Source organism: Acipenser ruthenus, chromosome 18 (genome assembly GCF_902713425.1).
Source record: "Acipenser ruthenus chromosome 18, fAciRut3.2 maternal haplotype, whole genome shotgun sequence".
Classification (NCBI taxonomy): Eukaryota; Metazoa; Chordata; class Actinopteri; order Acipenseriformes; family Acipenseridae; genus Acipenser; species Acipenser ruthenus.
Window position 1 is genome coordinate 23,171,207 of NC_081206.1, and position 20,873 is coordinate 23,192,079.

A 20,873-nucleotide genomic window follows, 5' to 3' on the forward strand; every position below is an offset into this window, starting at 1 on the left:
AGTAGAAGTATCTTGGAGGGATTTTTTCAAACTCACTGTAGCAGCAAGTGTGCTTCTTCCAAAGACAATACTTCATGTAATATATAATAATAGTCTACCCAAGATATTGAACTCTTTCAAATCTTTGACATTTAAATGCATATGAAATCTCCCATATTCACATTTGTAAATAATGCCTAATTTGCTAACCACTTGTATCGGTGAGACCTTTGTGATCTTTCCAATTGCAAACCACCACTGTGTGAGAAGAAAGTTTAACTCTATGTTCTTTTAAAAATCTATGTTTAACTCTATGTTCTTTCTTATTAAACCTTTTGGGTGATGTCCAGATTAAAGCCCTGTTTATATTATTTTTCACAGGTGCAAGCGACTTAATCTTCAGCCTTTAGCTTACCTTTGGCGTCGAAACCAGGAGGATTTGCTCCGAGAAATGATATCGTCTAACATCCAAGCCATGATCATCAAAGTTGCAGCTTTTGGTAGGTATCCAGGATGCATGAGAGCAGTCGATTTACACTCACATAATCTCAGCCCTTTTGTTAATGTACAGTCTGCAAATGAGCAGCTGTCAAAGTGCGGAGAGAAGAAAGCACAAATCATCAATCACTGTTTTGTAAAACTGTTAAGACTTCTGCCAGAGGCTAAGGCAGTTGAGTAGAGAACAATAGGAAGAGATAAGCGAGAATCAAGCCGTTGGATAATGACCGCAGATAATTACATTTATACCACATTAATGAAACCTGTCAATAATCTCATACCTCTTATTGTGTTGTGTAAAAAGGAGGAACGATGCATTTTTGTCTCTTGCATTCCTTTAAATACACGAGGCGTGCAGCAGAGATTACAATCTAGTGCACGTCATTTAGGACTTTTAAACATCTTAAAAGGAAAAAAAAAGTTGGTTGTATTGTAACCAGCTCCTAGGTGTTGAGATAACTGTGAGATCACAGTTATTTTACTGAAGCAGTGCTAAAGAGCAATGCATAGTTCTGTTGTATTCATATGGATGCCTCTGTCCCTAACAATATGAAGGTTTTTGTTGGAAGGTTAATTGATTGGCTTTTGCACAATGAGCCCCTTTGTTGTACAAATGTGACCGTATTTATTTCCCAGTCAAATTAAGGCCATTTCACAGTTAGCCACGAATGAATGGAAATTAATGGTTGACAGTGTTAGCTGTAGAAGCAGAGGCACCAACAATACTCCTCAATTTATTGTACTAACTAAAGATACTTTTTTGCTGCAGGGTAGTTTACATCACAAATTTGAACGCAGAACCAGTACTTAGATGTGATAAGTCTGTCCTTTAGCTACCTGTACATGTACATGTGTACCTCATTCTCAGACACATCCTTCTGAACAGTGTTGTAAAATGTGTGCAGATATATTCTATATTTAGTTATGTATGTATGTATGTATTTATTTATTTATTTATTTATTATAAATATTTAAACATATATAAAGAAAACTTTAGAATATAACACAGGATCACAACATTTCACAGAAAGGCTTTCATTTTTGGAGCCTTAATATTTCACTAATGTGAACTAATAGTACTGTAGAGTTGTGTTTATGTTATGGTATGCTTTATGTGAATGACAGATTATTCTTGAGTGATGAATCCTGCCTATCTCTTCCTGGGTAAGGAGAAAAATCATCAAAATAAAACAACTAACCTATAGTTACACTTCAGCATGATATGTAGGGACACCTCATTTAGTCAATTTGCTGAGCCATAAAATCAAAGTTCAGAACTGAATTCTCAAATATAATGTAATAAGTTCGAAGGGCATTAACGGGGTCCTCGCCAACCCAGAAGCTTCAATTCCCTTCATCTGCATGGAGAATATTGCAAGTTGAAGGTGACCTGTATAGTCCCTTTAACAAAAAAACAAACACAAATGCTGTTTTCTAAATGGTGGGTAAAATTGACACCTAGCTTTTGGTCACATACAAAGAAACCTTTATTGAATAATCACTTTAAAAGCAAATACCCCACATATCTGAAGATAATAATTAGGTAACAAAAACATAAGTGTTTTTGGCTACAGGTAAAAAGGGAGATGTTATCAGGCTCAGTTTCTCACCTGCCCGAGGCTGGTGAGCAAATTTAATAGATTCTGAGTGCTCATGGGCTATTAGGCAACGCTTAAATAATTACAGCTTTTATTAAAAACAGGTTTAAGCAATGAAGCTTGTTGTAGAACGTATCAGGTGGCAGAGAAGTTAAGAGTAGAGGTTACCTGATCAGCCTGTAGGTGGATATTAAAAAGACCTTTAAGGTAAACGATAAAAAATGCATTTAAAATAACAGATTATAATTCTTTGACTTGTTGTGTTTTATGTGTACTGAACAAATGTTCAGGCTGGAAGCATGTTTGTAATTTGAGTTTTAGGAGAATTAGGAGTAATTCTACATTATATTATATTATATTATATTATATTATAATTAGTGTTCTTGTTTGAATAATAGAGACATTGATGCAATTGTTTTTGCCTAAAGTTTTAAAAACATGTTGCTTTTCATACTTTGATAAACAGATTGTGACAACATTTTTTCAGGTTTACTTAAATTTAAAAAGAAGTTTGATTAATACTGTACCGTAAAACTTAAAATAATCGCCGGTCTCCAATACTCGCCGGGTCTCTAATAAGTGCCGGGGCTTCTGGGCAATATGGTCTGGGCAATGAATATTCGTATTTTGCTCCTTTTCCAACGTTCTTATTTATCAGTGTACACGTTATAAAAACAAATCAGTCACTTTTGCTTTGATTTTGTGATAAAACTGGTACTTGTATTGATTTTATTGTTAATCTTTAAACAGTTTGAAGCATTTTTGAGTGTGTTGTGGGCCAACAATATGAACTTACTTTTCGTATTAACAGTATTTCATGCGATTGTTTTGCAATGAAGATTCTTTGCTGGTTAATTTTTCATTGATTGTCCATGCTTACCAATGTACACGTTTCGAGGGTGAACAATAAATATAATATGTGTTAATAAAGATGATACTTATTGCTTTTATTAATTGTAAAACCATGCTTGTTTTTTTATTGTGCTGCAAGCCTACCTTAATACACGCTTGTGTTCTGATATTTACAGGGCTGTCTTTAGTGGATTTTACTGTTTTTATTATTATCACAGTACAAACTGTTATTACCCACTGATACAACCTTTAATGATGTTGCTGGAATGTTGTAATTTACTTATGTCATTTCTATAAGGTTGTGTGCAGGCAGCTTTTTCATGATTGCATCTGAAGTATTTGCAGATGTTAGTGGTCTTACATAATAAACGCCGAGTCTCAAATAGTCGCCGGTCTCCAATAGGCGCCAGGGCTACAGGCAAATGTATATATAAGCTTGCATCTTTAAATATTTAAGCTTTCATTTTTTTTGAAATTTTATTAAAAGTGGTGTATATAAAGATTTATTCTTATTACCACAATAAATCCTGTTAGAATTTTTTAATAGCTATTTTTACATGCTAATCAAAATCCTTGTAATAGTGTGATGTACAGATCTTATCAGGTTATAATTACATTAATTTGTATGCAATGGAAAAAGATTACATTTTAGGTTGAACACTGTGAACTAATCACTTTTTACACCATGAATAGTAGGGATTTTAGATAAGGCTTCTGGTCAGTTCGACACAAACATAAACCTTTTCAGTCTTTCCATGCTGCATCACCCTCCATTGTCCTTCTAATACACTGTATGATAGCACAGTCATAATCTTTTAACCAGGAATCATACTGTTTGGAGTGAATATAAACTAATTTGCTTTACAGTGGCTCATATTATTTTCAGCGTTGTTAAACATCTTAAAAGAAAGTTAGATTTTCATGCATTAGGGTTAATCAGCTTTCCTTCCTGTTTTAGTAACAAGGATTAAAGTTGTCAGTCAATTGTTATCTAACAACTGATGTTATCTAAAATCATGCGTAACATGCCTACAGTGGTGCTCATAAGTATTGACACACTGAGGATTCAGCAATTCATCATCAATCATTAATTAGCTTCCTGAACATGCTGTTACTATTTACTTAAAAAATTAATTACTTTTTAATGACGAAATAGTTATTACATGTAAGTTAAAAAGAAAAGCAGACAATAGAACCGACACCCATTCAGTGTATCTTTATTAAAATTTCATGTACAAGTCTGGGAGATATCTTTTGCCACTCCGCTCTAGAGATCAATTTCAGCTACTTAGTACTTCACCAGCCTCAGGGACATGGACCAAAGACAGTGATGCCTCCAATGTTGTTACATGTATCCCATTCTACGGACAAGAATAATAGTGACATTATTAAAGAGTGTCTGTGAGGCCCACTTTAATTATTCCCTTGTCCACTGCCATCCAACATTCAAACATTGATTGACAAGCATTTAGGAAATAATCAGTCTCTATTATCACATTCAAGATGGCAGCTCCCGACCATCAACTTGTGAAATCAGTTGTTCCCCAGCACCCCGAAACGCTGAGTAAAACGGTTTCCTGTGTGCTGTTGTCAAAGAACTCCATGATCATTGTTAATAGATGGAGTGTGTTCAAAGTTGTGGTTGCAAAAACTGCTAAATACAAATCTAGAAATGTCAAGCCTGAAATGATTTAGCAAGAATGCCTTGGATTACCCTTTGTTGTATTTTTGAGTCTTAAGAGATATAATTAGTATGCAGCGTTTGAAACTCACTACCTTTTTCTTTACAACTTATCTGATGGCCTGAAAGTTCACTGCATTTAATTGTCTTTTTATAGGATAATACATGATAGAATCCTTTTAAAGGCAAGTGATTCATTTTGTTTCATAGACCAGAATCTCAAAAGTGCACAAAAACTGTCCTTTAAACTAGACAAATGGCTCTTTCCAGACGGATTATTTTGGCTTAATGTGGCATAATGAGGTAAAGTAATTGGGCTTGGGGCAGGTTGTAAAACAGGTTGAAAAGCAGCTTGATGTGAAGATCATGCAAATGTATATTAGGGTGAAGGAATATGATCGTAGAACTGGTAGTTTAAGAACGTCAATGTTACAATAGCTGTAAGCTGTTCACATATTTTAATTATTTTTCTTTATTGCCTTAAAGACAGTAATATGAACTCTTCCTACATATCATATTAGTCATATTTTGTCCTGCACAGAATGTAGTTGATGCTTTAAAATGTTTGATAAGACCATGTAAAGCCATTGTGGTCAAGTTTCTTTGTGGACAAAGACATAACATAATCACATTATTTTCACCGTGGTAAGGTGACTTTGTTACCAATTCTTTGATTGTCTGAACTGTTCTGCATTAACTTAATGTGAAGTTAAGAGGTTAGCTGTTAACTGTGAAGTTAAGAGGTTAGCTGTGTTTTAAAAGTAAGGACTGTTATGTAAGCAGTAACACACACAAAGGTGTGGGTTGCATCAGCATCATCATTTCCCTCTACAGTTTAAGGAGGAAAATAAATATTCACTATCTTATCAGTTTATATTCATTGAGAAACAAATCAGGGGTCACTTGTCATCAGAATTGAAAACTGTTCACCTGAAGAAAACAGATTTGTGTACACAGTTTAAACAGTCAAATTAATAGATCTTAAGTAAATGTTCCATGTGGAAGAGGCAGTAATATTTGATTCCTTGACAGAATTTAATAAACACTGATTTTGATGCATTTTGTCTCAAACATTATCATTTTTGGGCAGGTCTTGATCCTGACAAACATTTAGGAAAAACACTGGATCAAATGGAAGTGTATCTTAAACAGGTTGGTATTGTGATTTCATTTAGTCATTAAATAACAACCATTTATCATTCCCAATGGGCTGGATCATCAGAGTGATTTTGCAATTATCTCTTATTACACTAGATAAAAGAAAGTACTCAGTTTACCAACCTTGCCATTCAGGATATTTGTTATACTTGCACTTCCTAGGTCATTTCACCTGAGCAAAGATTGGGTCAAGCGCCTTATTAGCTAAAGCATGACAGTCATAGAGGAAGCAGCTAGTTTGTTACTGACAGGAAAGACAATCTGAACGCAAGCCCTGCTAACAGACATTTCTTTAACTAGTGTAGTACCAGATACTGTATCATCTTTTAAAATGAAAATACATGTTTGCTAAAAGATAGATTTTCTTCAAACATTCACATGCGTGACCTATGCAGTGGTTGGATGGACATAATGTGGGAAATGTATGGGATTCTTGTGTTAGCTACAATCACTTTAATTATGCCTATTATGGGTGACCAGGAATATTTAATTTAAACAAGAAACTGGATGCATACTTGCATTTTTCTTTTTTTTTTACCACAATGCAGGGATATGAATCATTTAACCTGATTTCTCCAGTTTGATTCCAGATCTTGTTGGTCATCCCTGATCAGCTTACTCCTCTTTTGGGGGTTTTGTGTCAGATACATTCTGAGTAGTTATCTGTATCACTGTTAGCAGTAGTGGGCATTTTTTTGTGGGGCTTCACTGTGGTTGTCTGTAACATACCTGTTCTGTGCATAAATGCAATGCCGCCAACATTTACTAAAACAAATAAAATAATAATTAAGACCGGAATTATTGCCTTTTTATTTAGCTTTCGACACAGTATGGAGTACATGTCTGTGGTGAAGGTGGGGAGTATGAAACATTTACCTTGGATTGTCCTTTGTTTAAGAAGAAAATTGTCATGTAAGTATTGCTGTTAAACTTTCACATTGTCGTGAACATTCTTCTAAGGAAATTGCATACATATGCATAGGCATAGATCATCTTATCAAGGACTGCTGTAGACTTTAAAAACATGTTTGCCAACAAAGCCTGTATCAATCTCCTTATTGTAAATTCAGTTTAAGGCTACAAGTTACTTTTCATCTCATGTAAGTTTGTAGAAGAATAATTGTGTGTAATAGTCATTAAAGGTGAATACAGTGTCTGTAAGTGTCAGATAACTTTAGATGTAAAAAAATAAAGGTCAGTAGTATTATCTGGATGGAAAGGTTTAAAGTGGAAGAACAATTTTACTTTCCAGATAGCTGTTGTAATTGCCCATATGATCAATGCTCTGTATAAATCCCTTTTAAAATATAACATGTATTTTTGATATGCTGCAGAAGAATAATTAGTCAAGATATTCTAGTATTTAAACTGGCCACCTAAAGCAGTTAACTATTCAGAGGTCATAGAATTGTGAATGTGATGTTTCATCTGGCATCATCTATTGCCATTACGATGTTCTATGTGTGCTCTGCAGTGTACAACTTAGAAACCAGATGAGGCAATATAGCAGAAAATGAGGGACAATTTGGCACATAACATGGCAGAATATCCTGGGCTAATCTTAAAATATTGGAAAGGTAGAGACTTGTGCCAACACCCTGCACACTAGTGCTATATATTTGAGTACTTACACAGAAAGTAGAAGTCATTACAAGGCTTGTTTGCCTTTTCTGCATAGTGAAGTAGGGAGAGAGATTTTTCTCTGCACCAGTAAGTAAATAGTGCTGAAATAGGTTGTAGTATTGGGTGGTGATCTAGTCCTACCTCTCCCGGATGTGTCTTTATTGCCACACTATACCTGTGTAAAAGCTAACAACAAAAAGGTTTCAACACTAAAAATGTGTAGTTTGATGTAGTACCCATAGTTGTGTATGCAGGTGAACACTTTCCTATGCAGTTGGTAATATGTAAAACAAACTATCGTTTCTCATTCTGTTTACTCTGATTCCTTCTCTTCTATGGGTTGCACGTTTTAGAGATTCATCAGAGGCTGTTATCCATTCTGCAGATGCATTTGCTCCAGTTGGCTACCTTCGGTTTTTGAAGATGCATGTGGCAGATAAACCAAATGTAAGTTGTTTAATTCTCTTTCTGATCTATCAAGGCTGTTTTCAGGTAAATTCCTTTTATTTACAGGGGTGGAGTATTTCCTTTACATTTATATGTGTTAAAGTGTTACTGAACACCCTTTAGTGTTTACAACAAACACACAACTTACCAATGCTGTCTTCTGTGCTATATCTAATACTAAAATATGTGTTTCAACACAGTAATGATTGTTTTGATATTTATATTCACATACCCTGAGTCATAAATCTACTGAAGAAAGAAACCAAACAATTAATTTATCAAATCTTCTATGTGAATCTGTAGATGACAAAAGCACATGATGAAAATTATAAGCACCCTTTACATTTTTGTGAAATGCTTGCACAACTAAAATATCATCATTGACTATACATATTGAATAAATATGTATCTGTGTTTTGTCATCATTTTATACTTCGACTTTGCAATATTCACTACCGCCACAAACTTAGCCTGATTTAACAAACATGCCTAGTCAAATTAAAGCATTCAGGTAGTCACAATTGCCTTAGATAACCGTGCCACCAGGCCTTGCATGGCACGGTCACAATGAGAATGAGCAGAAAAGGTTACTCAGGCCCCTAAGACAGAATTTAATATTTTAACTTTAAACTCATAATCACTTCCTTGTATGTATCTGGTAATCTGGTCTTTTGTTTATTTATATTTCTGTATATCCAAGAGGGATTCAAGCACTTAAACATTGCCTTTAAAGTCGGGATGCTACGCTAAACATGTCCTCATTTGATACAATGGCACAGACATTGGTCCTATTTAGCCAACTTTTCATCTCTGTCATGGCTGCCAAGAAATGTGATTGACTATTTCAGCCTTGCAAGGCCAAAATACAAAGTTTATAGGTCAAAGATTACAGACATATAAACTAAACTAGGAGAGTGGTGCCTCCAGGCCAGGCTTGCGGAACCTCACATTTTTACTGTTTCAACTTTGCAAATAAATAGAGAGCGCTTCCGTCTACCATACCAGAACCTTGAAAGTTAACCAAAATCATAACATGGTAGAACTGCCAGCCTCAGAGTTGGTGGTGTTCCAGGAGCATGTATTGCTGGGAATAGATTGGTGGGGACCTTTACTGGCTCCACCACTCCCTGCAGCGATGGTTCTGGAGTGTAGAGAAATTCCCTCAGAGAGGGCAGAAGACTGAAGGGAGAAACTCCCCTAAAAAAAAAAAAAAAAGCAAGCCAAAACTGCTTTTTGTCACTTTGATAGATATGACATGACAATCTATTGCACCTGGAGGAAACAAATACAAAAATGTTATGTTTTATGCCCCCGCTGTGACTTTGTTTATGGTAGTTGAGCTATTTTTGGATTGCAGTGAAGTTCATGGTATAATTAGTGTGATTACCATATGGTTTAATGCAGTTGACAGCAAAGCAAAGCATAGTACATAGAATGGTATATGTTTATTTTTTTATATCATATTTTGAATTTCCATAAAGTAAAGCTTGTCATTGGACTTTTACCCTTGTTTGGTAGTGTTATTGCAATTTTATACATTCGGAAAATGTTTAGGTTTTGTAGCAAAATGTCCCAAATATTCAGGGCGCACAGACTGCAAACCTTACGGACACTAAGTCCGGGGGGGTGAGGGGACAAGCCCTGCGTTGTGTATGTGAGAAAGGGGAGACACTTTCCTTGGTGCTTGCTGAAGTAAGTAACTTCCACGATTTGCTTCGCTGTTTGGAGCAGTTGGTTTCCAAGTGAACTAGAATACATTTAGGTTTCACATTGCAAAAAGTTGAAACAGAGCAAAGTGGCAAACGTACCGAGTCCATTTCCAACCGAACTGAGACCACCATTTCAAGTGAGCTCGACTCACTTGGTTTGATGCGCATCCTGGTGCGATTACGTGTTTCTCCGAGGTTTCCCATATCACTCCAAGCGAACTGAAATGCACTTCAATCTGCATCAAAGGGTCAAACGAACTAGGTGTGAAAGTGCCCTAAGACCAAAAAAACTAAATACACTTGTGTACAAATGTGCAACAGCAGTATGCCATCAAAGGTGGCCTTTGTGACGAGCTGTAACTAAAGCCATAATAGAATGTCAACTGGGCAGGTTGTCAAAACATCCATATTGGGTTACTATTCACTTTCTCTGTAGGATTTACATATTTATGCAGGTATGCATGCATGCTTGCTTGCTCGCTTGCTTGTTTGTAAGGCTGCCACATTGACATTTTTTTGTAATCATGTAAACTACCTGCGGTAAACTGAACGACGCAGATTAAATGATGGGCAGGGCCTTGTCAAGAAAAGAAATACTGGCATATAAAACTTTACCTTTCACATGGATAGTAAGCATTACTTCACATTTACTACAATACTAACCAGTTATATGGTAGAAGAAAACATTAGATATATAAGGAAAATTAGCAATAGCACCAGGGGTTGAAACAACAACTCTTAATTGAACTTTGCCTTCCTTTTTCCAATACCGTCTCCTGTTCCACATTTACCATATTTTACATAAGATATTGAGAATATCAAATCCTGCAGATAGGGGGGTCTGTCTGAATATTCCTCTGTATGTCTCACGTTCATTTTTTTGTATTGGATACTATTATGTATATACTGTTGATGTATTTCATGGACATTTTTCATCATAATCATTTGCTCTAGTTTTGACATTAAAGAAAAAAAATGATTATACATTTTTTACTAACAAACCAAATAATGTGATTCATAAGAAGCATCACTCTTCTGCAAATTAATTTAGTAAATTGTATTTTTATTTTTATTTAGAATTCATCTGCCAGCACCACAGTTACTGATAGCTGTCCCTGTATGAATTATGTCGGCGATATCACAGAGTTTGTTGAAGATAATGAGCAAAAGCAAACACCCCAAGTTCAGATTGCCTCAGACCTTTGTAGGGATACCCTGTGGGACTACAGTGAGTATTTTTCACATTGAAAAGCATACTAATCCTGCTTCGTTTTATGTTCCTGTCAGTTGTTTAATATTTATGCTCCCTTAATTAATGATTCTCCTTTTACAGACTGCAGATGATGGATTTACATTTTTTGTGCTACTCTATTATACAATAACTTTTACAAACTTCACACACTTCAATCATTTGTCATTATTTTTGTTCCAAAGAGCGGTTTTGTCCTTTAAGAACAAAGCATGGTTACCAGTGGATTTGTGGCATTTCTGGCTCTTCAGTTCACTCTGAAAGAAGCAGCATTCAAGACCAGACCAAACAGGTGTTCACGTTGCTGCAAGGTATGTGATGCTGAAATGACTGTGATAGTTTCCACATTGGTAATGTCATACAAATGTCTTTCTTTTCAGAAAGCAAAAACCTTATTTTGCTGTTTCACGACTGCTTTACTGTCATTTGCAAGTTCTAAATGTAGAAGTAAAGATCATTTAATCAGGCTACTTTTGTTTAAGATTTTGATATCTTTTGACAGAGGTTTACCTGTTCAAAATCATTTTCAACAAGTAAATGTCTATAAGATATCCAGTGCCATGTAGCAAAAATAAATAAGAGCACACATTGAATCTAACTTTCTCAAATAAGAGAGATTTGGATTTGACTGTGATTTACCTGGAAACAGCTGTTCTGCTGTTGCCAGCGCCCTCTTTGCTCAAATTGGGGAGCAGGAGGTATTATTCAGAAAATATCCTACCACCTCAATAACCACCTTGGATATTCAGGCTCTGTCATTATGTATTTGCCCATTTTCACTGATATGTTCAACAAAGACATTACTTTTTTTATGTTTTCTAAATAGTTTGTGGAAAATGAATTTGTATAACCTTTTTTTAGGTGCCACAAACCATAACTGTTTAGGGGAAAGGAATGGGAGTCAATAGTTATCACAGCAAAAATGAATGATTTATGTATTCGTGTTGTGCTATCAAGACTTATTTTTAGAGGCAAAGCAAAAAAATGGTGTCTGTTTTTTTTCAGCAGCCCTTTTGAACTTTAAAGCAGTAACAAAAATGTCAGGAATGAGTATTATGTTTGTAAAATGTGGCCAGGGACTTCAAATCAGGACTCAGGGAAGTGAATCTGCTTCATCAAAACACACATTGTAAAAAGCTTGCCCTCAGAACTTAAAAAACTTAAAACGATGAAAAGCATATTTAATGTTTATCCTCTGGTTCTTTAATGGTGCTGAGACAATATTACAAAAATGAATGTTTTATAAATAACCACTTGCAATACTTTAATAGCCTACATAGACTAAACTAAAACACTATGTGAGATGTACCTGCTATTACAAAAGTGGAATCCCATAAACTGATGTATTATTTGTACTAAGTTGCACACATGTTTGAAAGAGGTTTTTGAGACATAACATATTTGTTAGGTTTGCTGTCGTTATATTTGTATAGGGAGCATACAGCAGTTCCCCTCAAATTTGTAAAAGAGTATGTGTTATATGCAGATAACTATGGTAATTGCAAGTTTATCGTTAACGTTTTTTTTATTTATTTTAATTGTTACATTTCTGTACCACACAATTTTCTAGTTAAACATCACTCAAATGCCTTTGTACAAATATTGATTATCTGTTTTATGTTCTTGATTGTAAGTAGCCATAATTCAAATTAATTTATTTTTCAAATTAATAGTTTTTCATGAGATATAGAACCATCAGTCTCTTGAAAGCAAATTACTAGGATGAACATTTATCAAAACACTGTAATTGTTGCTGCAGGTGAGGTGGAAGCCAGGGGATTTGAATTGAATGATATGGTGCTGGTCCATCTTTATGTGAAGAGCATGAGTGACTTCTGTGCAATTAACTCTTTGTACCAGTCCTATTTTGACGTGAATCCTCCTGCAAGGTACAGATAACACAATTTTGTATCCAGGAAATGTGTTTATTGTAAATTATATATTTAATGTGCTTCAATACACATCTGTATAACCATTTTAAATGATGCAGAGAGCCACTCTCTTGCTGGCCACCCATTACATTGCAAAGATCTTCATAACTCCACTTTAAAACTTGTAAACCAGTTGCACTTATTTCACTTGCTGAACATAAGCAGCAGATGCTACAGAACCCTGGGGATGGGCTAAGACTGAGGTGTCACCTGGACTGTAAATGAGATAAACTATCCTGTGCCAAATTGTCCTTCCCAACCTGTGGGACTCCCTGTCAACTCAGTGCAAGCAAGATTCGAACCACGACTCTCCCTACACTCTTAAGCGGTGGTTCTTTTACTGTGTGATACACTGCTTTACTATGTGAACCCCATCACTGACCTCTTTTCACATTAGTAAGGGGGTTATAAATAACATCTTGGGGGTGGCAGTGTTTAAATAGATCATTAGAATAAACCTTGCTTTATTATATCAGTCAATCACTTTTTTTTATATAGAGCCTTTCCTGTAAAACATCTCAAAACGCTGTACATAGCTTTACATTAAAATTACATCAAAATAAAATAAGTAGACCTCTCTTCTTTGGAGCATAAGTCTAAATGATGGAGTAATGTAAATGCACATCAAGGAATCGCATTTTAAATTGATTGCTAGGCACTGGAACTTTAGGTATTGGGATGTGTGTTAACAGCCAGCCCAGATCACAACCTTGCTTTTCATACCTTCTAATGGACTTTCCTAGTCAACTAACATTTTCTGTCCATCCATCAGACAATTAAGAAATCCTTGTTCGTAGGCTATGTCTTGAATCTGAACAGGAATTCAAACCAGTACACACTGGGACTGGGAGAGGCTTTATAAGAGCCCCCCTCTTGGCTTAGTAACATTGTTAGCATGCTTTCTTTTAACATACTTTAGAATCTTACATGTCTGCATTATTTTGTGTTTAAGAGTATGTGTTGAAGCTCCCTTGCCTGATGGAGAGCTCCTTCAGATTGACTGCCTCCTATACAAGTGTGAAATAACTGGAGATGACACCTCCTCACAGCAGAAGCAGGTCATGCATGTTCAGAGCATTTCACACTGGGCCCCTGCTAATATAGGACCATACAGTCAGTCCATTAAGGTAAGAGATCTTATACCTAAGTTATCTGTTAAATTGGTTGGATAACATTCCCACAAAAAACACAGACATTTCCTGTAGGATTTTTGTGGTTAATTTTGTATAAAAAAAATAAATTTGACTGATTTCTATCTTATCACTTCCATTTCATCATCAAAAAAAAAACAAAAAAAAAACGTGTGAGAGTTTTGTGAGTTTACTTTGTTTATTACTCAGTAAGGTTTCACAGGGTTGTGCTTGACAGTTGAGAAAGGCAATCATTTCAAAGTCAGCTTGTGTGCTGGTACTGACATGGATAGAGTAATGCACCCTATCCCTCAATAACCTACCAATACTAGAATCTGCATGAACTGTGCATCCACAGGACTACTGCAAGTGTGTGTATATATGTGTGTTGTGAATCATTTGTACGGAGCAACAGTTATGTCGAATACAGCAATTTAAAAATCCTACAGGCACTAATATGTCTCCAGATGCAGATACATACAGGTGTAAAAATTGTTAGATTAAACAGAATAAAATCATGATTAAGATGCTGAAAATCCACAGACATCTTCATACATAAATACATCATCTGATTACAGCAGAGGATGGGTTAAAATCTAATCTTATTTATATTAACAACATCTTAATGTAAGAGCAATTTTTAGTTGTGCAATCGGTAACCTAATTTCTTATTCGATTATCGTATAGGCATTTATCAACGATAATCGATGCATTGACGTTTTCATTTTTAAAATAAAGAACAAAGATTAGTTTTTTTTAACAGAAGATCTAATAATTTAACATAATAGTTAAACAAAAAAGGCACTACTTACATTTAAATTAGAACACTTCTGATTTTAAAAAAAAAATACCAAGGACAAATGAAAAGAATATACGTGCGTCCATATCAGATGTCCCTTTAACATTGTAATAATAATAAAAAATACTATATTTGAAGTGAAATCATTTCTATCTGAACTGTGGTTGTTCATTACTGTTAACATTTTATGTCCAAAGCAAAACATTTTAATTAACCTCGCAAATCCTGACAAATTTAACTACCGTGCTAAATTCAGCTTCTTTTTATATAATATTGCGGTATAATCCAAACACAACATGCTTTGAAACAAAATATTGGCATTCTTTTGAAATGATTGTGCATAACATCAAAGGTATATGCTGTATTCCTGTCACTTTTGAGTGCAAAAAAATGCATAGACTCACTAGTCTATCCAACACGAATGTAGAGGCCTAAAGTGCATATCCTAGCAGGACACTGATGTTGTTCATCTACCGTAATAATACTAAAAGAAGCGCACTCCAGGTTTTAATGCAAACTGGCAACAGAAGACTTCAAACTGGGTTCTAATTTGATGCATCGATTCATCAATATGTAATCGAAGCTCAGGACATTTAAGGACAGATGATCAATAGTCGATGCATTGATTAATTGTTGCACCACTAGCAGTTTTACATCTGAAACAATGACCCCATTGCTGTGAGGATGCAACATTTTTATTAGATGAAGCCGTGATTATAGATTTTGTAGAACTTGTGGCTATTTATCCAAGATGAAACATCACCAATATACAATATGTCTCTTATGTACTCATTATCAATTCATCAAACATTTCCCCAGTTAAATTTATATTTAAAAATTGCTTCTTAATAATGACAAAAAATGTGCTTTATGGTATATGATGGTTGGTGGACATTTTAGCTATTGCTGTTGGACATTTTTAGCTGTTGCTGTCTGGTTAACCTTTTAATAATTGCTTAAAAACTGTTGATTTATGAGTCATGTTATTTGGCACAATGACAGATTGTAATCTGCCTTGATTTTAGAATTACTTAACCTTTAAATTGCTATTGCTGTAGGCCTTAACTGTGTTATAAGACAGTTTAGCTTAAATCACATAGTACACATAATTTAACATCCACCCTGTGCTTCCACCACATTAAGTTATGTTTGTTATGTAAACTATTTTATACACACAATTAGTATCAATTGTATTTATTAACATTAATTTTCAATTTGCCAAATGTTTAATGTAGCACCAACCTTACAATATCAAAGATTAGATCTTAACTATTTTAAATATGTAATATAAATCCTTAGTAATTTATTTCCATATAATGGTTTTAATAGAGAGTCTAAAATGGTTTAATTTCAAACAGCATTAAATGTGTATAAAAATGTATTGACTTCTATGTGTCTAATTTGCCGCAATCAGCCCCACCCCAGAAAGGTGAATTGTGGTGGCAAACGTTTGTGCAAATTCTGTGGACACCAAACAAGGAAAACAGCAGTATGTATATGGCACCCAGCTTTGTTCCAGGCATGATTTTGTTGATATCTAAATGCCCAACCAACATGAAACACACACATAAAATACTAGGAACAGAGGAAAAGATTGTGACCAAACACGTGTTTCTTGTGCAAAAACTACAACACACCATGGTACCACTCATTATGTGACCATGCAGTCCTGTTGATCAAACCATATGAGTGAAAGTAGCCTTGCTTTTCACTATCACTACCATCAAACATCCAGTGATCCAACCCAACACTGGCATTCACCACTGAGCATGTCACCTACAGGCACGTATGACATATGAGGGTGCATATCTCAGGGAGAAAGGCAGTAACAAATTGAGACTCATACAGATTCAGCTTTGGTCAGCCCCAATAGCCATACATGGTTTATTTAAAATACACCATAATGGTATTTTCAAGCTATGCTATTTCCCAACTGGCCTGTTTTTTTTTTGCAAAGCAAATGGTTCCATTGCTCAAGGTTTGACAGCAGTTTGATGGGTGGGAGGGCTAATTTAAAAGAAATGATGTACCATTGGGCATCACCTCAAAGTGTGTGATTAGGAATTTTGTGCTAACTGCAATTTGGTGTTTCCCTGGTAAACCACTAGGACAGTATTAAGAAACTGTAAAGGTAAATATACAGTATGAACATGAGACCTGAGACTTCAAGTCTCCTTTGATCAGACAAATCTATATAGTTTATTCTGTCAGGGGGGAGAAAAAAATCTGGTTATAGCTGGTACAATGCTGTTGCAGTTGGATTTCACTATTTTTAGGCCATTAAATGGTTATTTCTTAATTAATAATCCATGTTATAGTTAGAGTGAAAGGATAACATAACACCTTTTCTGTATGAGTTCAGAGAAGAGAGGTGTTAGATTTCAGTGGATTGTTAATTGTATTGTCAAAGCAGTCTCGTAACACTTTTTTCACCCTTAGCAGTCACTCGACATTAGAAACAGGTTTCAGGCAGTACAGATGCACACATATTTTGTATCCAGCTGTTCTTTAATAAGAAGATAGCAGACCACTAGAACATCAAAGTGACACAATAATGTAAAGCTGTGATTGCATCCGGATATGTCAGCTTATATTTTTTGACATTATATGAAATGTATTATTCTATGATTAAACTTATGAAAATTGGTATCTTAACCAGTAAGTAGTCCTTTGTAACACAGAAAATAACAAACGTTATAGAGAGTAGAAACTCTTTTAAACTAGTATGGTACAGCCTTGATCGCAAGTCTAATGTAGGTAGTGTTTTGTTTCAGACAAATATACTGGTAGTGTGTGTTTATTTATGTAATAAGTTTAGATAACAACAATATATTCAAAAGGCGTAATCCTAGTTCTAGGGGTGAGTTTCAAGAGCAATGCAGAAATAAAACAAGTGTCTGAGGTGTTTTATTAAGTGAAGTAAACATACCTAGTTCGCTCTTTCCCTGCAAAATAACAAAATAATTATAATAACAATAATAAAAAACTTTGAGAAACTGATACCAACAATATATTAAACATCTAGCACAGAAAATCTATAACCCATAATGCACACTGTTTTTTTTAAGGTTAGCATCGCTCATAAACCTTCTTTTTAATATATATGCAGCTTTCTAAAGTCTACACTTTATAAACCCAGGTATGTTCTATCTATTCCCCCCTATTGAAAACCTAGATCCATATATTTCTTTAGCAGTTTATAAAATTAAAATGACTCCTGGTAATAAATCCCTGTTGGATTTGTTATTGCTAGCAGTCCAAACTCTGATCTGTAATCATAATGCCCCCTGCGTTATTTTATCACATGTTTATCTTGCGGGCTACTTAATTTCTCGTATTGCAAATTGTGTAAAGGTTAAATCTGTTAAATGTTTCTGTTCCTGGATCAAAATAAACATTAAATTGTCTAGGGCAACCCAATTTAAGAATCATGTTTACTGATCTTGTTTTGAGAAGAAGGGCTCTTTTTTACACAACTAATTGGCAGTGACAAGCTATATTATCAGGAAATCCTCAGCCTGTTAGCTATTGAATTTGCATTGGATTTTGAAAATTGTGAAAGTGGACTTTTACTCTAGAGAAAAGTGGATCTGACATTTTTAAATGGTATCGAAGACGAACCAGTCTGTTGCTTCAATTAAATTTAAATAATTTTCTAGTTGGGTCTAAAGACATTAAACCATTGTGGTGGACTAAGTGATCTTTGGTTGGTCAGTTCAGGGGTCGGGTCAAGGAGGCTGGTAAATTAATTTGCTATATAACTGCTAATAAATGATTCAATTAAGGTAGTTGAGCATTATTGGCAGGTTAATACACCTCCTTTGTGAATTCATAAAGGTTTCTGGGGAATTGTTTTTTTAATATAATGAGAGTAACCACAAAATAAGACAAAACCATGTAATTGAGAAAGCATCATCTTTGATTGATGTTTTTTTATGCTGTAGCTGAATATATCACAGCTATGAAAGCAGCACGTACAGTTCAGTTTTTAGATAATTATTTAGCGAAATCCGCCAATTATCAAAGGAAGATAATTAGCTTAAAAAAAAGGTCACCTAAAGCAAGAGGAGGGCCATGAGGTTTTATTCAGGCAGTGCAATGTGTATAGATTAATTGGGATGTTTAACTTTCATTTTTAATACAACAAAATTAATCCCATAAAAAATACTGATCTTGGAGGAGTCAGTTGTCAGATTCTGACAGTCTCTCTTTACCATAATCTATTAAAATGCCGCTTTTATCTTACCTCGCCTGTGTCATATTTTATGGATTTTTTCATAAACACTGCCTATACTTCATAAATGTCTCAATTTTCTAGTCTATTAACATTACTTCAGAAGCAATTGATAAAAGAGTAGGGCATGCATGAAATAATACACCAATAATGTGAAGTGCTGGAGGCAAGAACAGTGGGTAGTATCTCCACACAGCCTGAGAGCTGAAACAATAAAAGAACAAATGATCATTTTCAGTAATAGAAAAAAAGTCTGTTAGTAATTGAGCAGATGATAAAATGAAATATAATTTTTAGCTCTGTATGAATTTAAAAAAATATATATGGCACTACACAAATAGGCTTTAAACAATAAATAAATACATACATTGAGTGCATATGAATTGAAAGTTAAAATCAAGAATAATTTATAAAAGCAAATTTGCAGGCAGATTTCAGGAACAATTATCCAAAATTGTTTCCACACTTAATTGTAAATTATACAAATGAATCTTGTAGAATATGTAGGCTGTTGATAGAAATTAGTATCAGTACAGCAGTTAAAAGTTTGATCTCTCTAACATGTTTTATGTTTGTTCACATTCTTTCACAGAGGTACATCCAGGATTCCCAAGAGTGAAAACTAATTCAGTTTGTTCTTTTGTAAGAGTAGATTCTGAGCAGAAGTCAGCAAAAAAGATCATAGTTCTATCTTACTGCTCACTTGTTTATAACCCCCCCCCAAAAAAAAAAAACATTTTAATACAAGAGTAACACAAGTTTACTTGCTCTTTCCTAAATTACATAAACATTTAGGATATCAAACTCAAAAATGTAATGCACTTTAAAATAAAGTAACCGTAAAACCGTGCTCTAATAAGGCAATTTGCATTGGGTGGTGGTCGGGAGAGCGAGGGGGGTAATTATTTGCTGTGCATCTCTGCAGTTGGAGCGAGACAGACTAACAGTGGCAGCAGTCATTTTGCTGAATCAAAGCCCATGTTAGCCGCATTATACACTGCCACACATCGTTGTTAGGGCTAGTATTAGCATGTACTGCTGAGGACATTGGAAGGACTCGACCTGTCACACTAAATCACCTTCGTGCCCTCAAACACTGCATTCTCTAGCTCCTCTGACAAGTTCCTTCATTAATGGCCTAGGTTTGACAACTGATCCTAATTGCCTCTGAACAGCACTTCATGTATTATTGGTGCCTGCCTGCCCAGGTTCATGTCAACAAGCCACAGCAAGTAAGGGGTGTGCCCCCTCTGCCTTCCTGCATTGATGCTACAATAGTCACCTAGCTCTTAGGGGGCAAGGCCCACTGGGAGCAAAGTGTGATACCCGAGTTCCCTTGTGTCAAAGCAATGTATTCTTCGTGCACATCTGTACCATGTCACTTGACTGGTAAAAGCATTTTATTAATTCAGTAAGAGTGCCTTTTTAAAATATGCCACACTAAGCACCTCTTAGTCACCGAACAAAATGTTTCCATCCATTTGATTTCTTTTTACCAACACATATATATTTTTTTAAAACAACATTTTTGCTAAAACAGTGGAAGTTTTGAGTAAAACGAATTGGCAGTGACAAGCTCCATTGTCATGACATCCTCAGTCTTTTGGCTAATCAATGACATTGGATTCTAAAAATTTGATTTGTTTTTGAAGATTACACCTCTGTGTGACGGTGTGTTTATTAAAATGTGTACAGTTTTGAGCAATTCCAAGGATTTACTTTGCAATAAAAAAATACAATACTTTTGATAATTATTATAAAAAAAACATGTAATGCATGAAGATATGAAGTCTAGATTACAATGCGTGACAGGTTTTCATTGTCATCCTTATTTTGGTTACAGCAGATTCATATTTTGTGATATCTACTGGGTATGAACATGTTTACTTTTTACTGTGTCTCTTCCAATAACCAATTGATGTTTAAAAGACCTGTGCCATTGATCCATGACAAAAAGCGTCAGTGAAAATAGATTGCGTCTCATA

General features: G+C 35.0%; 1 protein-coding gene across 4 annotated transcripts in view; it reads left to right on the forward strand.

The window, feature by feature from the left end:
- LOC117416705 (uncharacterized) overlaps nt 1–20,873 on the forward strand; it is a 57,454-nt gene that overhangs the window by 14,148 nt on the left and 22,433 nt on the right. For all 4 annotated transcript variants that reach the window (XM_058991582.1, XM_058991580.1, XM_058991579.1 and 1 more), the window contains 8 exons: nt 361–479; nt 5,699–5,760; nt 6,584–6,678; nt 7,743–7,836; nt 10,623–10,773; nt 10,980–11,105; nt 12,554–12,683; nt 13,678–13,852. In XM_058991582.1, the coding sequence (XP_058847565.1) occupies nt 361–479; nt 5,699–5,760; nt 6,584–6,678; nt 7,743–7,836; nt 10,623–10,773; nt 10,980–11,105; nt 12,554–12,683; nt 13,678–13,852 (952 nt within the window). The remainder of the gene's footprint in view (nt 1–360; nt 480–5,698; nt 5,761–6,583; nt 6,679–7,742; nt 7,837–10,622; nt 10,774–10,979; nt 11,106–12,553; nt 12,684–13,677; nt 13,853–20,873) is intronic.